The following is a 23,923-nucleotide window of genomic DNA, read 5'->3' as shown; positions in this document are numbered from 1 at the left end:
ATTTAAAGTTGGATTATTTGCTTTCCAAAACAATCAATTGTTTAAATTTGTACATTACCTGCAAAAGTCAGTGTTTCGTAGCGTTGAGAAGAAAAGACCTTTTATTCTATTCTGTGTGGGTGAGGTTCTTGTCAATAACCTGGGTTTTAGGCTAGAAATGGCCCGTTACCCAGCCGTTCGTTTCTATGAAAAACTTTTTCTTTTGGTAATGAAACTGGGGAATCCCGTTTTCCTATTTCGCGAACAATGCGAAATTTAGAATACATGTATGTTACTATGTTTTACCACTTTTACGTTATATTTAAAGACTTAACTTGTAGATTCTGCAGTTTAATTGCGTTATAGGCTGTATAGAAGTATCTTTTTCTAACAATGGAAAATGGAGTGCCTGCTGAGAAACCACCAGGGACTGCTGTGGAACAGGTGATTTACAAAGTTATATTCAATTCTACAATCCATATACGTAGTAACTTGTAAGCTGGCACGGGGTGTACGGAACATAACACTGGTGTTATAACGACTGTCCTTTACTGCCCACGCGGGGATAAAGCAAGTTACACTCATTCATTTATGCTGTTTTTACAAAAAAAAACATTATTCAGTCACTGTAAAAAAATGTGGCAAAATTACCACTCGTATATGCTGAGTTGTAACAAAAGGCTTTTGGTTTATAGGTTTTTATTTAATATAAAAGTTATACCATAAAACATATGAACAAAGAAAAAACATATTTTTTGCGTAACTGAAAAATGTTTAAAAATTGGAAGCTTTTCTGTTTTTGTAATGTTCTGTAGCCTTTCTAAAACATCTTTATGTCCCACCAGTGCTGTTAAAAGTGCTGGTATAGGCTACTTATAAAATATTTAAAGCTATAATAAAAATCAATTGTTTTAGGCATCTGCTGAGGAAAATGGAAAACCCACTGAAGAAAAAACGAAAGTAAGGAAAGATGAATCAAAATCTCGTAAAAGACATCGATCACGATCAAGAAGTCGTAAACGATCGAGATCAAAAGGACGAAGATCAAGATCTCGCAACAGATCACCGAGGCGCAAAAAGTATGCTCAATAATTATTTTTATTAGAACCGCCTATATATGCGCAAACAAATTTATGAAGCACAAAGATTACTTTACTTAAAGGCCTGTCGTCGATAAAGCAAGTTACATTAATTTTTTTATTTAATTAGATGCATTAAGGTATTTCATTCAATCAAGGTCCCCCAGTTGTATATAAAGTGTTGGGAGTACAAAATTAAAGAAAATCAAGTCTGTGTTTATTTTAATATGTACTATTATTTCTTGATTATGTTTAAAATGTGTTATTTCTTATTTCATAGAAGTCCTTCACATAAACGAAGACGATCAAGAGAAAGAAGATCGGGTTCAAGAGACAGAAGAAGAAAAAGGTTAACTGTCTTGTGTTTTGTTTTAGCCTGCTAAGCTAAATGATAATGTAAAAGAAAATCTCCTAAAAAGTCCCCCGCAAAGTTACATACGTGGTTACTCGTAAGCTGGCCTGAGGTGTAAGAAACAGAACACCTGTGTTATAATGACTGTCGTTGCCTGCCACTGAGTTTTATTCATAAACTGTAGTAATTAGTTGTTATATGGAACATTAGATCAAAAGAACGAAGATCACGTCGTTCCAGAAGTAAAAACAAAAAAAGAGGAAGAAGTGAAAGTTCTTCTGGTAGTGACAGCTCTGATGCTAAAACCACAACAGGTATTTGTGTAGCAATTCTACATTGTATTGTGTATTGTAAGTAAATTGTAATTTATTAAGCTATCCTTATTTCTTACCATAGCATTTAGTGAGAACAATTTCCAAATTACACCCAAATAATAGTGTGGCACCTTTCTCTAAGCATACATGTGTACAAGATGTTTAAAACAGTGTTTTCAATGAGTTGTTTGATATTTTACATCGACTTGACACATTTCTAAATTTAATTTTCAACATAAACAACCAATTTTTCAATTAAAATTAGACAGTGGTTATCAGTGAGGCCTAAGAAACGTTTTGAGGCTAAAATTGGTACTGGTAAAAGAACCAGCTAAAGGAATATCATCTATACAATTAACATTGTAAAATCAGTGTTGTATGACCTGTACCCTTTGTATGATTAAACCCAGTTGACATTCTGTGTGTATTTTAGTTAAACCAAGCAGTGAAACTACAACAACAGAATCCACTGCAACAACTACTACTGTAAATAATGGAAATATTAAAGTGAAAGACGTTAAAACCAGGTAAGATAAGCTACTATAGTTTCAGTTATTTTAGTTATGACTAAGTATGTAATTATGAAATGCTTAATATATATATATAGTATATAAAATTATGTAATTTTTTTGTATAAAGTGATTTATATTTTTACAGTGATTCAACTACGAAAGTAAAAACAGAAAAGAGGAAAGCTGAAAGAAATGAAAGAGAGAAGGAATCGAGAGATAAAAAAGACAGAAGGTAATTTAAAATATATGTTTAATTTAAACCACTTACCAAAATGTGTTTATTTATATATATATATACATTAATACATAGTAGTAGCCTATGAATCCTATGTAAATACAGTTGAAACATAGTTGTGTATCGTGTATGGTAGCTATATTAACCTTGCATGACATTGCAGTCAGTACATAACTGAAATAAAACTCGTGTATTTTTAGAAGATCACGATCACCAGAAAGAAGAAGAAGATCTCGTTCTCCTCATAGAAGAAGAAGGTTGGTTTTTAATCTATATCTAAATTCTGATGATTTTTTGTTTTAACATTTATTTAATGCTTTACTTTAAAACCTTTTTAACCAAATGTATTTATTCATTATGTTGCACTATGTTAACATTTTTTTTAAATTTCCAATATTTACACCTATTCTATAATTTAAAGTTCCCGCTATATGTTTTATCATGTTTTTTTTTATCGTGTTCACTTTAACAGGAGGTCGCGCTCACGTGAAAGACATCGATCACGTGACAGATCACGCCGCTCACGATCACGAAGAAGGTAAATAATTTTGATTTGTCACAGTTGGTTTGGTGGAAAAAGCTGAAAGTTTAAAAAAAACTGTAACATTAAGCGGCACATGTACAGTTTTCTTAATCACATACATTACATACAATCTAAAAATATAACAACATAAAATAAAATTTAAAAAAAGAAGTAAAACACAAATAAAACCTTTGTTTTATGTAATACATTTTTTTACATTTCTAAAAAGATCTCGTTCTCGTGGTAAAGATGGAAAATCAAAAAGTGGAAATGATAAAGATGGAAGAAAAACCGCATCCAAGTTTAGTGATGTCAACCCGGTTTGTTTGTTTTCATATATTTTTTAAATTTGAATTTTTTTAATATTTCCAGCCAGTAGCGCAGAGGGGCGTTCAGGGGATAACGGCCCTCTCCCCTCTTTGAAAAAAAAAAAAAAAAAAAAAACTTAAGGCCCATATTTATTATTCAAGAAATATTTAGCAATAGTGAAAACAATTTAGCAATAGTTTAGCAAGTGTTTTTAAATTTTGGGCTACTGCTTCATATTTGTTGCGTGATAAATTTTGTTGTGTTGTAAAGCTAAAGATCATAATGAAACTGTGGATCCTTTTTTCGTATTTCAATATACCTTTTAAATTTTTTATTATTTTTTATATTTTTTTTGTATTTTAATATTTTTTGTCAGTTATTGCAAGACTTCGAGCAAGCGAAGTTGGAAGATGAGATGAAGAAGCGAAGGGAGAGAGTTGAAAAGTGGAGGTCGGAGCAAAAGTCCTCCAATACTGGAGATGGGAACGATGAGGATGATGAGAATAAACCGAGAAAAATTTGGTCGCTTGAAGATGACGACGATGATGAAGAATTAGGTTGGTTTAAAGTTTAAAAATTACAATTTTTTTTTTCTGAACTGCGATCACATTTAAATAATTTATTAAACACACTGATAACTGTACAAAGTGATTTCGATCAAGTTTTGTAGTTTCTTCTGTAAAATATATTACTTCACTACTCGCTAATAAAGAAAGCTAGTTACAATGCATTTTATTTGAAAGCTAGCAGCTGAGGTGACAGTGTTGTTTTTTTTGGATGTAACAGCCACGCTTTTAAATGACACTATTTCCAACAATTTTTATGCATATTGTGTTTTAACAACTGTTGTGTTTTGCTGTTAAGTTGTTTTTATTCGTTGTTTAAATAACATGATCTTTCCTACCTTTTTAAAAACATAAATAAAAATTTATATTAGAATATTGTAATTCTTTTCTATTCTTTGTGGGTAAGCTCCTGCAGCTTGGCACGACATGTATCCTGGGTTTTACGCCAGAATTGGGCCATTACCCAATCACCCAGAATGCTACGGCATGGACCTCACCTATGTTATTATGTTATTCTGCTATCACAGATGGAGATAATGAGAACAAAATGGATGCAGGAGATGCTGAAGATCAGAAGATGGATGTTGAGAAGAAGAAAGTTGAAGAAGAAGAAGAAGAAGTTGACCCTCTTGATGCTTTTATGATGGATTTGACACAAAACAAAAACGACACAAATGTAACTTGTCTTTTATCTTTTTTCAGCTTATTCTACCAAGCAAAAATATCTAAATTTTAAAATAAAATTATTTAAATTCTTTTAACAAAAATTTCAATAACAAACATAGCTAAATTTTAAAATTAAATGTTTTCAGAAATCTGAAAAAGATGGTCCCCAGGTAAGCAGAATAACTTCTGTTGCCTCAAAATCCAACAAAGGGAAAGTTAAAGGGGAATTAATGGAAGGAAATATGGATGCAATGGAAGTAAGCGCTTTTTGATAATAATAATATATAATAATTACCTAATTTGTCTTGTTTGGTGTATTTACTCTGTTACTTCTGCTACCAGGCATAATGTAAATATTATCTGGTATAAAAATTATTATGTATTTCCAACGTTTGTGGTGCTCTTATTTGAAATTTTTTTCAATTTGTTTTTACCTGCACCATGTCGTCCAGGTGTATAATGACTGTCGCTTTATTGCTGATTTAGTTGGCTTTGTTGTTTTAATCTTGGCTCCAGTATCCTAAGAGATAAACAGAAATTATGTTATGTAGAATAGAATATAAAATAACCTTTAATATTATGTCTAGTATTCATCTGAAGAAGAAGAAGAGTCGCTCGATTCAGCTTTCAGTAAATTCCAAACCAACCGACAACAACCAAAGAAGTTGGAAACCACAATCGATCATTCAAAGATTCCGTACGAAAATTTTCGCAAGAATTTTTATGTTGAGGTAAATGTACTATATTAGAATGTGGTAGAATTTACCATACTGTACATTTTCAGATTTAATCAAGTTTGTAGTTTTTGTGGAAAATATTTATTTTGTTATAATTTAGAAATTAATCTGTATTTCAATGAGATATTATCTACTTTTAATTAAAGATTAGAAAGGTATGTCACAAGAAGTAAAAATTTTGCTAAAGTAGTGTTTAAAGTGGATGTAATCTAACTGAATGAGTGAAAGAATGTAATTTGCTTTATCCATATGTGACTGAAAAACAACAGTCAGTATAACAGGGGTGTTCTGTTTCATACACTTCGTGCCAGCAGCTTACAGCTAAACCATGTTACTTTGTGGCCGATTAAAAACGCTTTCCAAAAGTAACAACAACTGCTATACAGTGTGACTACAATAATACTTGTACTTTCATCAAGACTTTATTTACTAAACCTAATTCACCCTCTCTATGTTGCCTCAGGTTCCAGAGCTTGCTGCTTTAACCACAGAGCAAGTTGAGGCGATGAGGTTTGACATGGAAAACATTAAAATTCGAGGAAAAAGTTGTCCAAAGCCCATACAGTCATGGGTACAAGCTGGCGTTTCATACAAGATGTTAAATGCGCTGAAAAAGTAAGTTCTCATAATAAAAAAAAATTGAAAAAATTATCATTAACAAAGTAACATACATGGTAACTTATGAGCGGGCACGGGGTGTATGAAACAGGACACCTGTGTTATAACGACTTTTATTATCCAACCACACGAGAATAAAGCAAGTTACATTCATTCATTCTGTTTACTTCACACAGAGCAAATTATGAGAAGCCGACCGTGATTCAAGCACAAGCAATACCAGCTATTATGTCCGGGCATGACTTGATAGGAATAGCAAAGACTGGGAGTGGAAAGACAGTTGCGTTCTTGCTGCCGATGCTTCGGCAAATTATGGATCAACGACCTCTTGAAGATACAGAAGGACCTATTGGTGAATATTTCTTCTGTTTTGGTTACAAACCTGTGTATATGAGTGATGGAATATTATTTATAAACTTGCTAATTCAAAGGTTTCCCATGAGTCGTTGGTAGCGGCACAGCCAGAAAAAAGTAATAAGGGTTTTAAAAAAAATTAAGTATATAAATAACTACAGTCATTGCAACACGGATGTTCTGTTTCATACACTTCGTGCCAGACTAGGAGTTTGCCACTAATGTAACTTTGTAGGTGGTATTTTTATGTGTATGGCTGATAATTTGGACAGCCCATTAGTGCCACTGGGTTGGACCAATTGTCGTTAATTGTCTTGTCCAAAGACACAAACGCCCACAATGGTAGCAACGATGCAAATTAATGAAATGTTTATTCCAGCTGTAATTATGACTCCAACTCGAGAGCTTGCGCTACAAATCACCAAGGAATGCAAGAAATTCACAAAATCTCTTAAACTTCATGTTGTTTGTGTGTATGGGGGAACTGGAATTTCAGAGCAGGTTAAAATATAAAAAAAACTTTAACTTCATAATCTAGTTTATTGGTTTTAATTTTAATTTTTTAATTTTTTTTACCATCTAAGATAACAGATAAGACATAAAAAATTTAAAAACCTTAAAATTATTGAACTTTTGATTCCATTAATTTCTTGTAATGAAAAACATTCTTTTTTCTTGCATCATACACTGGTTACAAATGGAATTATATAATATTTACCCAGCCCATGACACTTTGCATTCCATCTATTTAAAATTTTCTGGCACTGTTAAACTTGGTATCTTTTAGTTACAATGTGACCGCTCAAACACACTTCTTACTTGTGTCAGCATTTGTTAAAACTTTATTCACTTTATAACTAAATTGTTGTCAAGAAACTGTGTTTAAAGTTTAAAACAAAATTTATTGTCCTAGAAAATTAGTTCTGTAATATATATCTAGTAACAAAAGCAACAAAAAAGACAAATATTTCTTTTAATTTAGATTGCTGAGTTGAAGAGAGGAGCCGAGATAATAGTTTGTACACCAGGAAGAATGATCGATATGTTGACTGTGAATAACGGTGGGTCTATGCTAGTATTTTATTACATACTTAGGATGTTATGTTTAAAGTATTGCTGCCAGAGTGTTATGCTCATACGGATACAATCATTAGTATTATCATTTTTTTGTTTTTGTAGGGATTTAATTTAAATATATATACCCCATGAGTGATATGTTTTTGTATGGCTTCCATTTTAATATTAAAACCTAATTGAACATAGATAAAAAAATGAACATGGTATGATCGGTCTGGCGCACATTCTAAGTGTGTCAGTTTATTTGCATGCTTGTCCATTCAATTGTGGCTATATTTTAAACATATACTACTGTTTTTATTTTGAAAAATTACCTGAAAGTCTTTGGCAAATGCAACCAAAATTTACATTATTTTTTTACATATAAAAGTGGAAAAGTATATAACAGTTAGAAAAACACGTTTTTATGAAGTTTAAATACCAAGTTTTGAATTTCCTGTGAAAAGTTTATAACAATTCAAAACTTTCCGTAAATTTTGAGTTTTCTTTAAAGTGGGGCACGGGTGATAAATAAGATGAACCAATCATGAGCCGACACTGATGCTTCTCATTTTTTGCAGGTCCGCCCCGGACATCTTCTCTCAAGTGTCATAAAATATAACTTAAATCGTGAATCACCGTTTTGCTAACTCCCTATTTAAAAGATGTCATAAAATAACATGGGAATTTAGACCCGTGGATAGCATATGCCTGTGTGTAGTATGTTAAACACCCCAATCTATGCACATGCCATGTAATATATTTGTGGTTCTTCCGTAGGTGATGTCGTCTCTTCTGCCGAGTTGGTCTCGTTCGGTTACTTGGTCTTGTTAATATAGTAATGTGGGGAAAGATGGGACACCTTTAGCACATAATATCCAAATATCTGGATTGTGTTTTAAACAACTAAAAACGGTCTATGGTAGTCGTGAAGATACGGTTTTATAATTCTTTAAATGTTCTTTATTTACTACCAAATGGAACAATAAAATCAAAAGAAAAAGTGTCCCATCTTCCCCCACCTTAGGAAACTTTACATACAATGTTTCAAACTCTATTTAATATTTATTCCTTGTTTTTATATTGGATTTGTATGTAGGTCGCGTTACAAACCTGAGAAGATGTACATACCTTGTACTTGATGAAGCGGACCGTATGTTTGATATGGGGTTTGAACCGCAGGTAAAATTATTTGTCTTATTTCATTATTAAACCACACAATTTTATTTTTCTAAAAAGCATAAAATACTACACTCTACAGCAAATTTACCAAAACCTTAAAATAGGGCCGTATACCCATTTATTATATATTTTATGGTGTAGTTTTTCGGAAAGGATTTTAGTAGTCATAGTTCTAACCCAGTGGTTTCTTATGCTGTTAAAATTTTCAAACGGTTAAAAGAAATAAAAGAAAAATACAAAAATGTACTAATTGTATGAAAAATTTGCTAAAATAAATTACATTCATTCATTCAAATACAAATAAATATCATTATGTTTATCAATAAAATAATCTTAATATTTAGTGACCTTTTTAAGTGTTTTCGAATTATTGCAATTACACAGTTAGTGTTTTTATTTCAAGTGTCGTCTAAATATTAAAATAACCACTAGGTGATGCACGTGATCAACTCTTGTCGACCGGACCGACAAACAGTTCTTTTTTCAGCGACATTTCCTCGCCAGATGGAGGCGCTAGCGAGACGTATATTGAACAAACCAGTCGAGGTACAAGTTGGAGGAAGGAGCGTGGTTTGTTCGGATGTCAAGCAACAAGTGGTGTGTTGTTTGTTGTATATACCATTAATTTAGGATTAGCTTTTCTGGTAAAAAATCTAATTTGTATCGACATTGTGATAATGGTGTCAGATTGACAACATGACATTACTTTCGCCTGTTTTACAATTTTTGTCTTTTTTGTGATTTATTTAAGGTAATAGTTTTAGAAAAAATTATAAAAAAGGTAATATTGAGACTGATCATATTTCCACTATGAATTTTTGTAAAAAGATCGGTTAACAGATATTACACATAAAGCGTTAATAACCGCATATCTTAGCTGTGAGTACTTTGTCTTTATTTGATCTTATAACACGACACTCTTCCATGCAGTTGATTTTGACAGAGGAACAAAAATTCTTGAAACTTCTTGAGTTGCTTGGTCAATACCAGGAGAAAGGAGCAGTCTTGGTATTTGTTGATAAACAGGAACGAGCAGATTATCTTCTAAAGGAGTTAATGGACAAAAGTTATTCATGCATGGCTTTGCATGGAGGTATGATAGTTAAAATTTTAGAAAAAAATTTTTTTGTTGAACTATTATGTGGTGTATTGCCTGTTATAGGACTGCCTTGTAAAGGGAGAATTCAAGGCCCTTCTCTGTTAATATTTGTAGTAGGTAGTGCAAAATGTGTCCTTGAGCAAGACACTGTACGGTAATTGCTCCAACCCAGTGATCACTAATGGGCTTTCTAAATTGTCAACCATACAATATAAAAAATAACAAATTACCCACAAAGTAATTTTCCATCATAAACCAAATTACCAATACTTTTGTAATTTTCCATTTTACATCAGTAATTTTCCACAAATTACCAAGATTCTTGTTACTTTCCATCATTTAGCAGTAATTTTCCTTCATGAACAAAATTACAATTTTTTTGTAATTTTCCAACGTTAACCAGTAATTTTTAATCATAATCAAGTTATTAATATAAGTACTTTTTCATTGCACAACGACAACAGTAGTTTTTCGTTTTTTCTGCTAGCCATTCAATATTTCTCTTCCAGGTATTGATCAATACGACCGAGATTCGATTATCAGCGATTTCAAGAGAGGAGTAAACCAACTGTTAATTGCGACATCTGTTGCCGCGAGAGGTCTCGACGTTAAAAATCTAATTCTTGTCGTAAACTTCAACTGCCCCAATCATTATGAGGATTATGTGCACAGATGTGGAAGAACTGGACGGGCAGGGAATAAGGTATATTGGTGCAAATTATGCAGATTTTTTTATACCCAAATAAAGTCTTGTAAATATAAAATCTGGGTCATAAAGTCTGGTATTAGACTGTGCTGTATTGGTTTACCTCACAGTTTTTCATAATGCATGCAATTAAACACTATGCTATAAAAACTTTATTATTTAACTGTTTACTTGTTTGTTTTAAAATCAAGTTTCAATATTTTTTGTTTTCAACACCAAGCTTCTCCTATGTCCCTTGCCGTATGACCTCACTCAATAAGAATAGAATGTTTACTGTGATCATAAACCTACTAATGTCTTGATTGATATAGTTTTCTATTTATACACCTTCACCTGAAAAACAAGGACTTTTTAAATAACTTCAACTAACCAGGGCTTTGCATACACCTTTATCACTCAAGATCAAGCTAGATACGCCGGTGAAATTATCAAAGCTCTCGAACTCAGCTTAACCAAAGTGCCTCCTGATCTTGAAATGTTATGGAACCAATTTAAAGAGGAACAAAAAGCGGTGAGTGTTAAAATAAAAATTTAAGTTTTCTCGCCGGATGAGCCGTTGAAAGATTTTTACATTATGCCTGGTAGCAAAAGTAACAAAATTTTATAAGTAACCGCTCATCGTGAATTTCTTACAGCAAGGAAAGTCAGTAAAATCCAACAGTGGTTTCACTGGACGGGGTTTCAAATTTGACGAAACAGAATATGTGATTGCTAAAGAAAGAAAACAAATCCAGAAAGCTGCGTTGGGATTGCAGGACTCAGATGATGATGAGGCGGCGGAAGATGTGAGTTTTTATTTAATTAATATTCTTTATGCACATTTTTATTTTCTATAAGAATTATAAATGAAAAATAATTAAACATACATGGCTCGTTTGTCTTCTAGGTGTAGCGACCACGCTTATTTTCTTCCAAATAAATGTAAATATGTTTTTAACTGTAAGAGTGTTTTAACAACTCTTTTGTCACTATATCCTGTATTTTTGTTTAAAATATTTCTAAAGTTTTGCTACCTTAATCAAAGAGACAAATAATGTTATTATTACAATGGCTGATTATTGATTAGGCTGTACAGTGTACACAGTATTAAATTCTGTGAATCTGACCATAATCTAGTGCTCATAGAGTTGAACGATTTTTGTGTAAAGAAATACAGTATGGATCCGATCTTCTATAAATGTAACTAACAAAAAACATACAATGTCATTGACGTACAAATGTTATTACGTTTTCTGTAAAAACCTTGGATGTCAATCAACTTTTATTGAACGTTTATTTCAGATTGATGAGCAAATAGAATCCATGTTCAATAGCAAGAAGATTGTGAAAGATGTCCTCGGCTCTATCAGCAACGCAACTACTGCTCCTGGTGCTGGGGTTAATGCAAATAAAGCCAAGTTAGATGTTGCCAAGCGACTTGCATCTAAGATTAACATGCAGAGGAACCTGGGGGCTGGGGCTCAGGTAATTTGGAGTTAGGGTAAACTGCATCGCGCCGTGGCAAAGTTGTTTAAATAAATAATAACCATCCACAAAGTAACATAGATGGTAACTTGTAAGCTTGCACGAGGTGAATGAAACAGAACACCCGTGTTATAACCACAGTCGTTTTTTGACACCGCAAGCGTAAACAAAGTTGCATTTAATCAATATGGTTCACGGATAGACAAACTTTATGTGACGCAGATTAAACTTATTTTTTTACTGTGGCATGTAAGTCACATGTGGTTTGCTCAAATATGATTTGCATTTGTGTAAAGTTTTCCTATGACACCTTTTAAGTCAGAGTAAAATGCATTACTAAGTTTCCTGGCAGGTTGTGATCGGTCCAATACCACAACAAAGTTTAATTATGCTGTTTTTTACGTTCTGTGTTCAAATAACGAAAGATCATTTGTATACTACCTCGAATAGGGTAATCGGCCATTCCTTGCTTAAATCTAAGAACCTATGGCTGGACCTCACATACAGGGAATAATACTACCTTGAAATTTAAAAACCATGATGTATAACTTAGCACCCCCCAAAATGCACCATATTCAAATAAACAGGATGTTATGCAACAAGCAGCCACCGCATTAATGAAAGGTGGCGTCTTCACTGGACCCAAAGTTTCAGCCAAAACCATCGCAGAACAAATGGCCGAGAAAATCAACTTGAAGCTCAACTATGTACCACAGGTGTGTTCGTATTCTGTATTTATTCATCTCAACTTGAAATTTAACTCGGGAATTTTCAAGTAGCACATAATTTTTTACCTTAATGTTTATCACATATTTTTAAACAGTAGCGCATTGTGGTACTTTTCTCATGGCTGCTAATTTTAAGCTGCAATCTCATTTTACATGTAAACAATAATAACGTACAAAGTTATACACAGGGTTTAACATGTTAACTTAAAATTTGCAGAACAACTTTCCCTACAAGTTACCGACAAACATATATGATATGTAACATGACAAACGATTTATCATGATGTTTTTAAAAATATAAGTAAAAAAATGTTTTTTGTATTTCCAGGAGAAACCAGATGAGGAGGAAGACGAATCAAAGAACTCGCTCAAGCGTTACGAGGAAGAATTAGAAATTAACGACTTCCCTCAGGTAGTACAACTATATGTTAATTTGTGTGAACACTGAACTGCGTGTCTTTTTGAATTTCTTTTGTGTGAAAATTTGTGTGGATTGCATGTAAACATGTAATTTATTTATACAATTTTTGCAGTCACCATGAAGGTTTTCAAAGAAATGAAGTAAAGTTATGGATGGTTTAAAATCAAATTTAGTTGAATTTTGTTTTATAGGAACATGTGTAATAAGATATAAACCTGTATTACAGACATGCAGATGGAAGGTTACCTCGAAGGACACTCTCGTTCAAATCAGTGAATATAGTGAAGCAGGAATTACCATTAGGGGGCAGTATTTCCCGAAAGGAAAGCAACCGGGTGAAGAAGATCGGAAACTTTATCTCGCTATCGAAGGTGGTTGAGTGTATACCATATTATAGTAGGCTGGGGAAGATATAGTAGGGTTGGGGAAGATGGGACACCTTTAGCACATAATATCGTAGGGTGGGAAAGTGTTTTTTATTTAAAACAAGATCAGGATGTTTGGATATTGTGTGCCAAAGGTGTCTCATTATTTTTTTGCTGAAACAACTAAAACATGTGGATTTTTTTAACTTTGGGTTTCAACTACTTGAAACCTTAAACTTTTTTGTAATAGGCTTAAATTATAAAATTTAGACATATTTTTATAATATTTGTTATCAGCGGTTTCTGAGCTTGCTGTACAAAAAGCAAAGAATGAAGTGACCCGGTTGATTAAAGAGGAGCTTATCCGACTCGTAAGTACAGTATGTTTTATTGGGTATCTACAGTATGTTTTATTGGGTATCATGTATAGAGTGCCCAACAACCGAAGGATATTGGGTTCAAAGCTTGATGCTGTAACCATTGTGGGTGTATGTACTGTGGCCAAGACGCTTAACGGGAATTGCTCCAACCGAGTGGTGACTATTAATCACCCACTAAGTTACATACGGGGTAACAAGCTGGCATGAGGTGTATGAAACAGAACACCTGTGTTATAACGATACAGAATTTGAGAAAAAAAAATATGTAATTATAAATTAACCCATGTGTTACGAAATTTACTTTTAACTGAAATTGTTTTTCAGCAAAATTCTTACCAACCGGTCAACAAGAGCAGATACAAAGTTTTGTGATGGAAAAGTCTTCCATGCGTGTCTCATCACTGCCCGTTGTGGTTGCAGTTTGTTTGTAAAACAAAAATTACGTTTATCGTGAATTGAAATTACTGAGTAAAACGCTAACCGAAATAAATCGTTTTATCATTCTAATGGCACCCAAGTGCGCCAAAGTGATTTTTAAAAGATGAAACTAATCACAAAAAAAAGTTTTTCAGTGGTTTCATCTTGTACCACGGAAAATTGAGTCGCTTTAACTACGTTCTTCCAATTTCTTCTACGACCTAATAAAACAGGACATAGGTTCTGTTAGGCTATGGTAGTACAATGGCAGCGCTGAATTTTAGGAGGATTTTTGATACGTTTAAACCCAGTTTGCAATAAATGAAACCGTTTCATCTGAACCAATTTCTCGCCCCGGAAGTTTAAGGTCTTAAAATTCCCTGTTCGCAACAGCTTGTGACCTGTGTTGTCATGTTAACACGACCTGGGTTTTTATGCTAAAATTAACAAAGGTGACCCGGAATTCATGTTAGCTTTGGGAGCTTTATTTCGTGGTCGAATATCGACATTATTGTGACGTTGACTCGTGTGTTACGACATAAATGGTGAAAATGAAGATAAAAGTGCACGGTTAGTTATTCAGTTACGACGAGTTATATCAGGAGTAAACGAACCACAAAGTAACATAAAGAAGCTGATATTCATAAATATACAAAAGTTACTGCAATGTACTGATTGGATTTACCTATATTTGCTTTTCTACGGCAAAGTACTTCATACATAAACATTACGGTGTACACAACTACCTGACGACAACCAAGTTATGTACAGTTACTAAAAGCTCAGTTTTTACACCCACCCCAATTAGGGTGGTAAAATCAGAGCTGTGTGCAAATTGAAATCATGATTCATGACCACTAAAAACACCCACAAACCCAAACCGTCACAACACTAAAACCAGCAGACCAAAAGACTTGCATAAAATAAGAAGAAAGTTATGCACCCTTACGATATTCCCAACCAAATGCTGCACACCGTTGATAAACATGTACGTTCACTTATGTACAGAACAGTTCGTAGACACATAGTTGTGATATAACTACGCAGAAGTTACTATCGTGGCAAAGCAAAGAAAACTGAAGGGTTACGTAGTCTTATAATAAAGCAGATAAATAATGACATGTGACGACATGGGAAGATTATAAAGAAACTATACAAGGAACAGAGCAGAATATTGATCAAATAAAAAGCAACAAGGAGAAAACGCAATCTTACACCGGGGGGAATTCTGAATCAAGCCAATGAAATTCGATCTACAGCGACGTACGATGCACAAACTAGGCTTATATAACATAGACGACATGGGTATGGTCATACATCATCTTGATGACATACGACACGCCAAATTTAATCATGACGTATTTGCCTATGGCATGACTTAGCGGTTGGCTATACGGAACCAGTAAAATGCGGTTTGGGATCCGGTTAGATTTAGTTTTGTGGTATACGCAAAATTATGCATTCGAGCAGAGCTTTTATTTGGAGACCAGTAATTTTACAAAGCGAATATTAAAGCTGCAGAGTAAAGGGCAATGCAAATCTAATTTCTTTAATATCGATCAGCGCTCGATATATTGATTTTACATGCACCGTTTCTTATCCGGCCAACGGGTTTGCTGGACCGAGTGCTTTCTCTGATAAGCCAATGTAACTACACGATAACCTAATCTAAATGGCCATTTTGAGATACTGTTGTTGTTGTTATTGTGTTTTTCTTGAAATTAACAGGAAACACTGCTACGACAATGGTTAACCATACGGATACAATTTCTTGAATGTGCGTCTGTTTACCGCTGTTTTTCGTATGTCAAGTGCCTTTGCGGTGACATTTTAAAGTAATAGATTGCGTCAATGTGTTGTGTTAGTGGACGGATAACATATATTCGGAAAAGGGTTAGCGGGCAGTACAGTCTACAACATTCGATTACGATCTAACGACATTGATTGCACGAAATATTCATGTACCCGTGGTAACGATAACATTGATAACCACGAACGACAATTTAAGACATTTGAAGCGTTAAGCAAGCTTGCAGAAATTCGGATTCGTTGTACTGACTATACAGCTCGGAATAAATAAATAGGAAAAAGCAATCTTGCCGTGGAGGTTTGAGTGTCGAAGTGCAGGAATATATATATATGTGGAACTTGTGAAATTGTTGTCTCAGCTGATCTACGTTTTTACTACATGTTTAGGTTAGCGGCGAGTTTCTAACCGCTTTAGTTATTACAAGAAAAAACTTCCTGTTGAAAACTCTAGCCTTCTTCCGCCATTTGCAGAGTATGCCATTGCGCTATGGGTCGTCGTGGCGAAGCCAACATGTCTGACCAATGTCGCAGTTCGGTACCGGAGGCATTACATCCGAGCACTAGTTTTCCAATCGGATCATTCTTTCCCATCCTATCGTAGTCGAAGACGCTCACCACCAAGGCAACTTTCTGTGACGACAGTTAACAATTTACGTCACAGCCACAAATTACGTCACAGCCGTAATATTACGTGGCAGTATAATGCGTCATTCGGTGCGCGGGGCAGGGGAGATTAAATTTTAAAGAAAGACGGAGTCGACATGAATAATTCAAACGAGTAGCTGTAACGAAGCAATGGAAACGTAGACACTTTTTAAAGCGAGGAAATATTGAATCAGTTACCTGTATTTGTTCGAATGGGACTTCAAAGCTAAACGACTCGTTAAAGTAGGGGTTAAGTGTGTTCTTTTTAATCGTCGTCTTTTTCTTCTTTAAACGTTTTCCTCCCTAAAAAAAGAAAATAGTAGGATGGTAGAAGATGGAACACCTTTTATTCTTTTTTCGTCTCATTTATTAGTATATACAAAGAACATTCAAAGAATTATAAATCCATATATTCTCATGTTTCCCATATAGACCGTTGTTAGTTGTTTAAAACACGATCAGCATATTTGGATAATATGTGCTAAAGGAGTCCCATCTTACCCCACATTACTCTATTAACAAAGAAACACACGTATATGAGTTCTTACACAAATATTCTTCGTCTGTTTAACTTTGCAACAGTTTTGTACAGTTGACATTCTGGGCGATTTATTTGCTTAACCTATTGAATAACTTGAGGATACTTTTGTATAGGAATTTTAAATTGTATTCTGAATACAAGTCACTGGATATAAAGCAGTATATTACTCTTTACAGCCCCGATAACGAGGTTATATAATAATGTAAACATTCTTTGTTTACTATACACCAAATGAGACGATAAAATAGAATGAAAACATGGAACAAAGTACCTCAACCTACTATATATATATGTGTTTACCTGCATCAGTGTGATCTTCACGTAGGGATCAGATAATCCTCCAACATCCATCTTTTTCAAGTTTTTCGCCTCCAAGATAACGACTGTGAGTTTACCAGCTGTAGGGACATACCTCAGTGAAAAGCAAATGTCTCCAAGTTTTTCCTGCATAAGAAAGCATTTTGGTTATACTGATTGGTGATCTGTAGGCTATGGTCTCTATTAGGCGAATAATGTTGGTCGAATTAGAAGTCATGAAAATATATATCTCTTTACGAAAAGAAGCATAATGTCTGTTAAATTTTAATTTTAAAAGTGGTCCTATTTGGGAACATTTTACTTTAATGTCCAAAGCTTAATGAAACTTAAATATAAAGATTATCATTTGTACGACCAGATGTATTTCTTCGATTGGCCACGCCACATGTTAACGTGATTGCGATAATCGATTACTAAAAGCAGGTTAGTTGTTACATTTAAAATCAATACAGAATTCGTAATTAACAGACGTCCTTTTAATAGATAGATCTGGAATATTTCTAATTTCTAATCGTAAACAAAAAGCAACGCGGTATAGGTATACACAATACAATGTAGTCGTAAAATATAAACCCTTGCGCGAGGCCATGGCAGACAAAAGAAAAGAATACAATCTTTATTCTCACGTTTTCTTTGTCGTTTTCGGCACTGGTTAAGTCTCTCCATTCTTCAGTGATCGTACCAAGATCGACTTGGTTCATAGGGACTCTCACTTCACCGATAATATCGTGTTTTGAGAAGCGATCAAAGTCGTAAACGGCGAAAACCAAAGTTTTTCCACCAATTTCATTGTATGGTACCTTTATTAGTAATTTCTCAATAAGTTTGCGCTTAATAACAATATTAGTTTTAATAAAATTGCAGGAAAAACTTAAATTCTGGTTATGTTTTGTAGTATAGAATAGAACCAGCATTCCATACAGGCCAGGCTGTAAAATCCGTAGCGTGACGATCACAAAAGCGGAACTAACAAGTTCATACACGAACGGCCACGCATTAAAAACAAGTAAAATACACTTACAGGCTATATTTGAACTAAAAACGGATAATACTCTAAGAGTCCGAACTGCTTTTCAATTGTTTCTTATAGTCTATATATGTGCAAATCCTATATTTTTTTACTTTTAATTAAACCAAATTAGCTGTCTGTTATTGTAATTTCATTAATTGTTGTTTATTGAGTTGCTACGTCCTAATCGATACATTGGTTGCACCGGCCTTTAACAAATAAAAATTTTCATCGATTTCCTGGATTCGTAACCTCGATCAATTTAAATAATTTACCCGAAAGAACAGCTGCCACAGTTTAGTACAAAGTAATCCATTCGCCACGCCATTGGTAAACTACACAGCTATATTAGCTTATTAACAAAGAATAAAAAATGACCTTGAAATTGAATGTTTCGTTGAAAACCGGGTTCAATGTTTTTCGATGGACTTTGGTTTCTTGCTTTTTCTTCTTGTCAGGAAGCATGAATACCTTGGGAAATTTCGTTCCAATTTTAGAAACATATTTTGTTAAGTGACGCACCGACGCTGATGTGCGTGACAGCCGCAGAAAAACAAGTTGTTTATAAATATAAAGTAAATGATGATGAATTTTTAAATAGAAACACGCCATCGTGTCTTGGTAATTATTAACCAGTTTCTTAATTTGTGTCACAGCTGTCATATTCCTTCGACGTACAATAACATATACGTCACATGCAACACTAAATTTCGTTCCGTTTTTGTGCTATTAACATTTTTAACAATAAAATAAGTCAATAATGAAATGAATGTTTTTAATCAAACGGACGCACTTTGACATAAGGATCCGAAGTCCCTCCCATGTCCATTCCAGGAAGATCCGCAGCTTGAATTACCCCGACAGCCAACTGTATAAATCATTTTTTTAAATAAAATTGTAAATATTCTAATTCTGATAACGGAATTCTAAACTCCAAGGAATTATTCTCCTGGATCAAATATTTTAAACCGTGACGAAAAACATTGGTTTTAATAAAACGTAATTAAATTTAATTACGTATATAAGGTTTTTTTATCCAAAGTACACATTTAAATAGGAAACAACAATGTTTCACAACAACTGGTAACTTACATTGTTTTGTTGGAAATCATAATCAAGTGAAAATTGCAACTTTCCCAATTTCTTCTCTTCTTCGTCTTCTTTTTCACCGATATCAACTTCGTCAACGTCAGGTTGGACCTAAAAGTTCAACAAACAACGGAAATAAGTCTTATGATCAAAAATTACCTGTGTGCTTGCAAGCGTGTTTTAATGACTGGCGTTGTGTGGCTTTTTTTGATTTTGTGAGCCGAATAATTCTGACGTTTCAATTTGTAACAGAATGAATGAATGTAACTTACTTTATCCTCGCGTGGCCGGAAAACGACAGTCGTTATCACACGGGTTTAACACCTCGTGCCAGCTTACGAGTTACCATGTATGTTACTTTGTGGGTGATTTTTTTTTTTATAGAATAGATAAACAGAATAGATAAATTAATATTACGTCACGCTTATACTCTCAAAATGTAAATTTTCTTAAGGAATATTTAAAAGTTTTGGAGTGGAACCTTATAAGGGGATATTGGCGTGATGAAAGTTATCGTTCTTACTTTTTCTCTGTAACTGTCACCCATATTCTTTACAGATTTAAGATCTATAGCGTTCTTTAGGCCTTTCTTTTCTTGCTTTTTCTTCTTCTTTTTGCAGCAGCATCGCTTACAGCAACAGTATAGGACACATAACAATATAAGTCCTGCCCCAATTGCGATCAGAATCCATGCCCAACTTGGAACTGAAAACAATGCATTGAATTTTATGTAAATTGAAATAAAATTTGTTTATAAAGAAATTAGTATTTCTTAACTTTCGTCTATACAGCTTGTTGCCCAACCCAATTAACTAATTCTTCTTTAGCAGTACCTGCAGCAGTCATATAATAACTCACGTTTTGAGTAAATGTTGTCAATTGCTCCTTTCAAGACATCCTCCGGAGTATCTCCTCCTGGTGCCGGAGGTTGTGTTGTTGTCGGAGCATCCGCTGCATCACTTGTTGGATCAGTAGAGGAGTCTTCCGCTCTCTTTACCAACTTCCGAAACAAGGACATCTCCTTGCTTCCACGCTAACTTTAGTTGATCAGCAACTACAGCGGTATAACTTGGTCGAATATTGAACAAACCTATATATTAAAAGGTTCAAATGTAAATCCCTGATGAAGGAAATTAATCCATACGAGATTCAAACGCCACAAGCTGGCCATATTTAAAAATCGATTTCCAAGCCGTTGCAACATTTTACCGTAGGGTAATGAAGGCTGAACTAAAATTTCTTTTACTCTGTAATACTCCCTACAATCGTCTCGTTATGAACACGCGGCATTTTGACGATTTTAAGTCGCATTCACGTATGGTGACGCACTATTCAATACAATAGTATCACAATATAATAACATAAAGGAAAACGGTCGAATGTATCGAACGTTTGTACGTCTGTATTTCTATACTGCGATAAATAATATCAACTTTCTTTTGTTAACACATCATTTATCGAATGACTCACGTCCGGTTATCTGCTATCTTAAAAGTTTCCGATACTTAAGATACTGTAAAGCCTATACAACTAATATTATTTAATTCGCTGCTACCGAAGTCTGTTTGTGACAGGTTTTGTTTAATGCGTCGACTGTTACGTGGCTAACCATACAATTATATCAACTCTCCTCTATTCACTGTTGTAACTGACAGCCAAGTAAATATAGCCCGAAGCTACCAGCAACAATACAGCATCGTTCGTACTAAAGTGTCCCAGAAGGTCCGTTGCTCGCAGAGAAAAAGCGCCTGCAATATTGATGATCGATATTGCAAATGCCCTTACGTCTCAAAAAGTAACTGCCTTGAACGCAGCTCGGTCATAGACGAAAGAATATAGGTTTCGTTGATTACTTCATTGATCGAAAGACTCCACGTACCTCAATGAAAATTGAAAATGACGAAGCAACTTATTATCAGTATGCTACTTTACTAATGGTTTGACATCAACGCTTTTTGCCATAATAACAAAACGACCATGATATTTACCATAACTTAACACCAAACAAAACATAAATAAAGACATAGATATAACCGCAATTAATATGCAAAAACGCACGATATTAATCAATTCGCTATACACAATCAACCGGGATTTTCAAACCGCAAATAATGAATTGATCTGAAAGGATACGGACTCTTAAGGTTTTGGTATGAGTGGTGACAAATATAAGTGACCCCAACAACAACGTATAAGGTCATATCCTGTTTCTTTAAAATCACAAACTATAAAAATAGTGTTGCAAAACGCAAGACTACGTTGGTCGTTAAGTTACACCTACATAAGCTGTCGATTACAAACTAAACGTCTTAGTCTGAACACCATACCTATATATTTTCCGTTGTTTTAGCGAAAGCGCTGTAACTAATTAATTAGATTTAGAATAATTAACCGTAAACGGTTGGTTATGGTGAAACAAAGTTTCATTTCATGCTTGAAATATGCTTAAGGCAGCCGAACCTATTTTGAGTCGAACATGTCTTACAAAGTCGCCAATTAAATGCCATTGTTTGATTCGGTATTACGTACGCTGTAATTGTTAAGCGGTTATAAAGTAAATATCACAGCAACGGTAAATACAGAACCCCGGTTGCGTTCGATACGAATTATATTTCTTGAAACGTTTTGTTTCACGCGAAATCTGCATTTAATTTTACTGAAGCGTGTATTTCGAGACTTGTACGAACTCGAGAATTTTGACTTCTCGGTCGCCATGAGAGCTGTGCCTTAGGTAAGAATGAAAGCCGTCGCTTTGTTTGTTTTCAGTCTCCTTAATCTTTATTTTGTGACCGCCCTTGTTTGCTCGAATATTCAAACCCGTTTTCTCCAATATGCGCTCCTGAAACCATGAAAGCGTTGCTATAGTGGGTAAATACATAAGGTATTTAATCCGGTTAAATGGTTAGTACTTACTTTTCAACAAGACTTTGTAATGTACACAGATAAATACGATACAATCATACAGCTGTAAGCAAAACCTTTGGTAATTTGGGAAAATACTCTGAATAACAAAAACTTTGATGGGCTTACTTCTGCAGTGACACACATTGACAACCAAGCGTAACAACATGCCTCAAACTTTGTAACGACGCGTGACGTGAACCTTTCAAACAGCTGTATTATAATTCACAGAAGGTTATTTTGACCGAAATGTGGTCAAAATGTATTCCATGAAACAGCGCAGCTCATTTCACATGAAGGTTTTATATTGATCTTATTGATTGTGAACGACCAGCGTTGTGCTTTTCAATCTAAAGCCTGTGTTATATGGAATTATATTTGATGGCACGGGATTTGCTTCTTATGTAGCGAAACTATTGAAACTGAAAACTTATGATATAAATATAGTACTGGGGAAGACGGGACACCTTTACCACATATTATCCGAGTATTCTGATCGTGTTTTTTAACAGATTACCAACGATCTATTGAAGTCGTGAAGATACGGCTCTAGAATTCTTTAAATGTTCTTTGTTTACTACCAATTGAGACAAGAAAATAGAATAAAAACATGTACCATCTTACCCCACCCTACTATGTCATTCTTCAGTTGTATGTTACAGCATTGTGAACTGGACTCGACATTTAGTGCGACATTTAGCTATCCTGTAGATAACATCTACGCATATACATAGCACTTCGCTGTTTATTGCACTTTTAATGAACTGTTTCTTTAGAAAAATATTAACGGAAGTCCCGCTTCTATAAACATTTCTTGCAGTGGCTTTGTAAAAGTAATCGGAAAATAGATGCCTGATGATTACATTTATGTGAAACAATTCGAGAACTTAACTTATAACTCTCAAAACGAAGTTATATTCTTACATTTAATCTACGCTTGTTTGCTGTTTGCTAATTTCTCTCTTACTAACAAAACGATGCTTCCGTCATGAGGCTTGCTATTTTGCAACCGATATATAAGCGCTGAACAAGGGAAAGAGATGGGAATAAATAATTGAAGAGCATAAGCAACGAAACGAACCCGTGTATCGATCGTAGCTTACCTACAGGACTATACGGTCTACTGCTTTATGTACCCACTGAACCTCAGGAGACTATGACTGTGCATTTGACCTATTTTATGAAACAAAATATCAATTGAGTAAAGAAACATTTCGCCTTTTGAAAGCCAAAATATCTACTTGTTTTATAAACGACGCATCTGTATATAATTAATAATAATTTTTAAGCATTGGTTAATTCATTTATATACCTTTTAATGTTTATTTGTAAAATGAACCTATCTGAAGATATTCCACAAACTACCGTTAAACCGATTTCCTCACACCAGCTCGGCGTCTTACCTGGCAAAAGTATGCTATAAAGGAAAACGAATCGCGCTGTAAAAAAAACACCAACACAGAAACAACATTTTATAAAAAAAAATAGTTAGCAATCTAATACTTGCTTTGAACATTAACAATAAAAAGTTTACAAGACTTTTAAGTGA

At 34.1% G+C, this 23,923-nt stretch overlaps 2 protein-coding genes across 3 annotated transcripts; one reads left to right on the top strand and one right to left on the bottom strand.

Annotated features, from left to right (window-relative positions):
• The first annotated feature begins 221 nt into the window (after positions 1–221).
• On the top strand, positions 222–14,152 carry LOC149740738 (putative ATP-dependent RNA helicase DDX46). Its single transcript, XM_089871501.1, has 29 exons — positions 222–423; positions 895–1,058; positions 1,339–1,407; positions 1,621–1,724; positions 2,158–2,251; positions 2,382–2,468; positions 2,672–2,728; positions 2,944–3,009; positions 3,224–3,314; positions 3,680–3,860; positions 4,397–4,545; positions 4,682–4,792; positions 5,123–5,266; positions 5,736–5,887; positions 6,067–6,242; positions 6,624–6,745; positions 7,227–7,305; positions 8,400–8,482; positions 8,915–9,079; positions 9,413–9,575; positions 10,091–10,284; positions 10,661–10,798; positions 10,923–11,072; positions 11,569–11,751; positions 12,339–12,467; positions 12,808–12,891; positions 13,127–13,271; positions 13,563–13,636; positions 13,970–14,152. Exons 1-29 carry the CDS (start codon positions 373–375, stop codon positions 14,015–14,017), a joined length of 3,453 nt encoding a protein of 1,150 aa, XP_089727627.1. The 5' UTR covers positions 222–372; the 3' UTR covers positions 14,018–14,152.
• Positions 14,153–14,525: 373 nt separating this feature from the next.
• On the bottom strand, positions 14,526–23,794 carry LOC149740737 (synaptotagmin-1-like). Of its 2 annotated transcripts, none has more exons than XM_089871523.1 (10): positions 23,687–23,794; positions 20,332–20,563; positions 19,997–20,178; positions 19,477–19,584; positions 19,178–19,252; positions 18,763–18,855; positions 18,002–18,175; positions 17,358–17,501; positions 16,715–16,819; positions 14,526–16,501 (listed from the first exon to the last, which is right to left on the bottom strand). In XM_089871523.1, the coding sequence occupies exons 2-10, from the start codon at positions 20,489–20,491 to the stop codon at positions 16,319–16,321; spliced, it is 1,224 nt and encodes a 407-aa protein (XP_089727649.1). In that variant the 5' UTR covers positions 20,492–20,563; positions 23,687–23,794; the 3' UTR covers positions 14,526–16,318. The 2 variants fall into 2 exon arrangements, with proteins under 2 accessions (XP_089727649.1, XP_089727648.1); XM_089871522.1 differs by lacking the exon at positions 23,687–23,794 and adding an exon at positions 20,944–21,167.
• Between the last annotated feature and the right edge of the window lie 129 nt (positions 23,795–23,923).

Source organism: Ciona robusta, chromosome 2 (assembly GCF_009617815.1).
Source record: "Ciona robusta chromosome 2, ASM961781v2".
Lineage (NCBI taxonomy): Eukaryota > Metazoa > Chordata > Ascidiacea > Phlebobranchia > Cionidae > Ciona > Ciona robusta.
Note: the sequence above shows the minus strand (reverse complement) of the source record. Positions and strands in the feature narration are given on the sequence as shown.

Coding starts and splice junctions, on each gene's coding strand:
- LOC149740738 (XM_089871501.1), top strand. CDS start 373: ATGGAAAATGGAGTGCCTGCTGAGAAACCACCAGGGACTGCTGTGGAA. Junction 1,408..1,620: donor AGAGACAGAAGAAGAAAAAG/GTTAACTGTCTT, acceptor ATGGAACATTAG/ATCAAAAGAACGAAGATCAC. Junction 13,272..13,562: donor ACTTTATCTCGCTATCGAAG/GTGGTTGAGTGT, acceptor ATTTGTTATCAG/CGGTTTCTGAGCTTGCTGTA.
- LOC149740737 (XM_089871523.1), bottom strand. CDS start 20,491: ATGTCCTTGTTTCGGAAGTTGGTAAAGAGAGCGGAAGACTCCTCTACT. Junction 19,253..19,476: donor ATGATTTCCAACAAAACAAT/GTAAGTTACCAG, acceptor TGATTTATACAG/TTGGCTGTCGGGGTAATTCA. Junction 18,176..18,762: donor ACGAAACATTCAATTTCAAG/GTCATTTTTTAT, acceptor TTACTAATAAAG/GTACCATACAATGAAATTGG.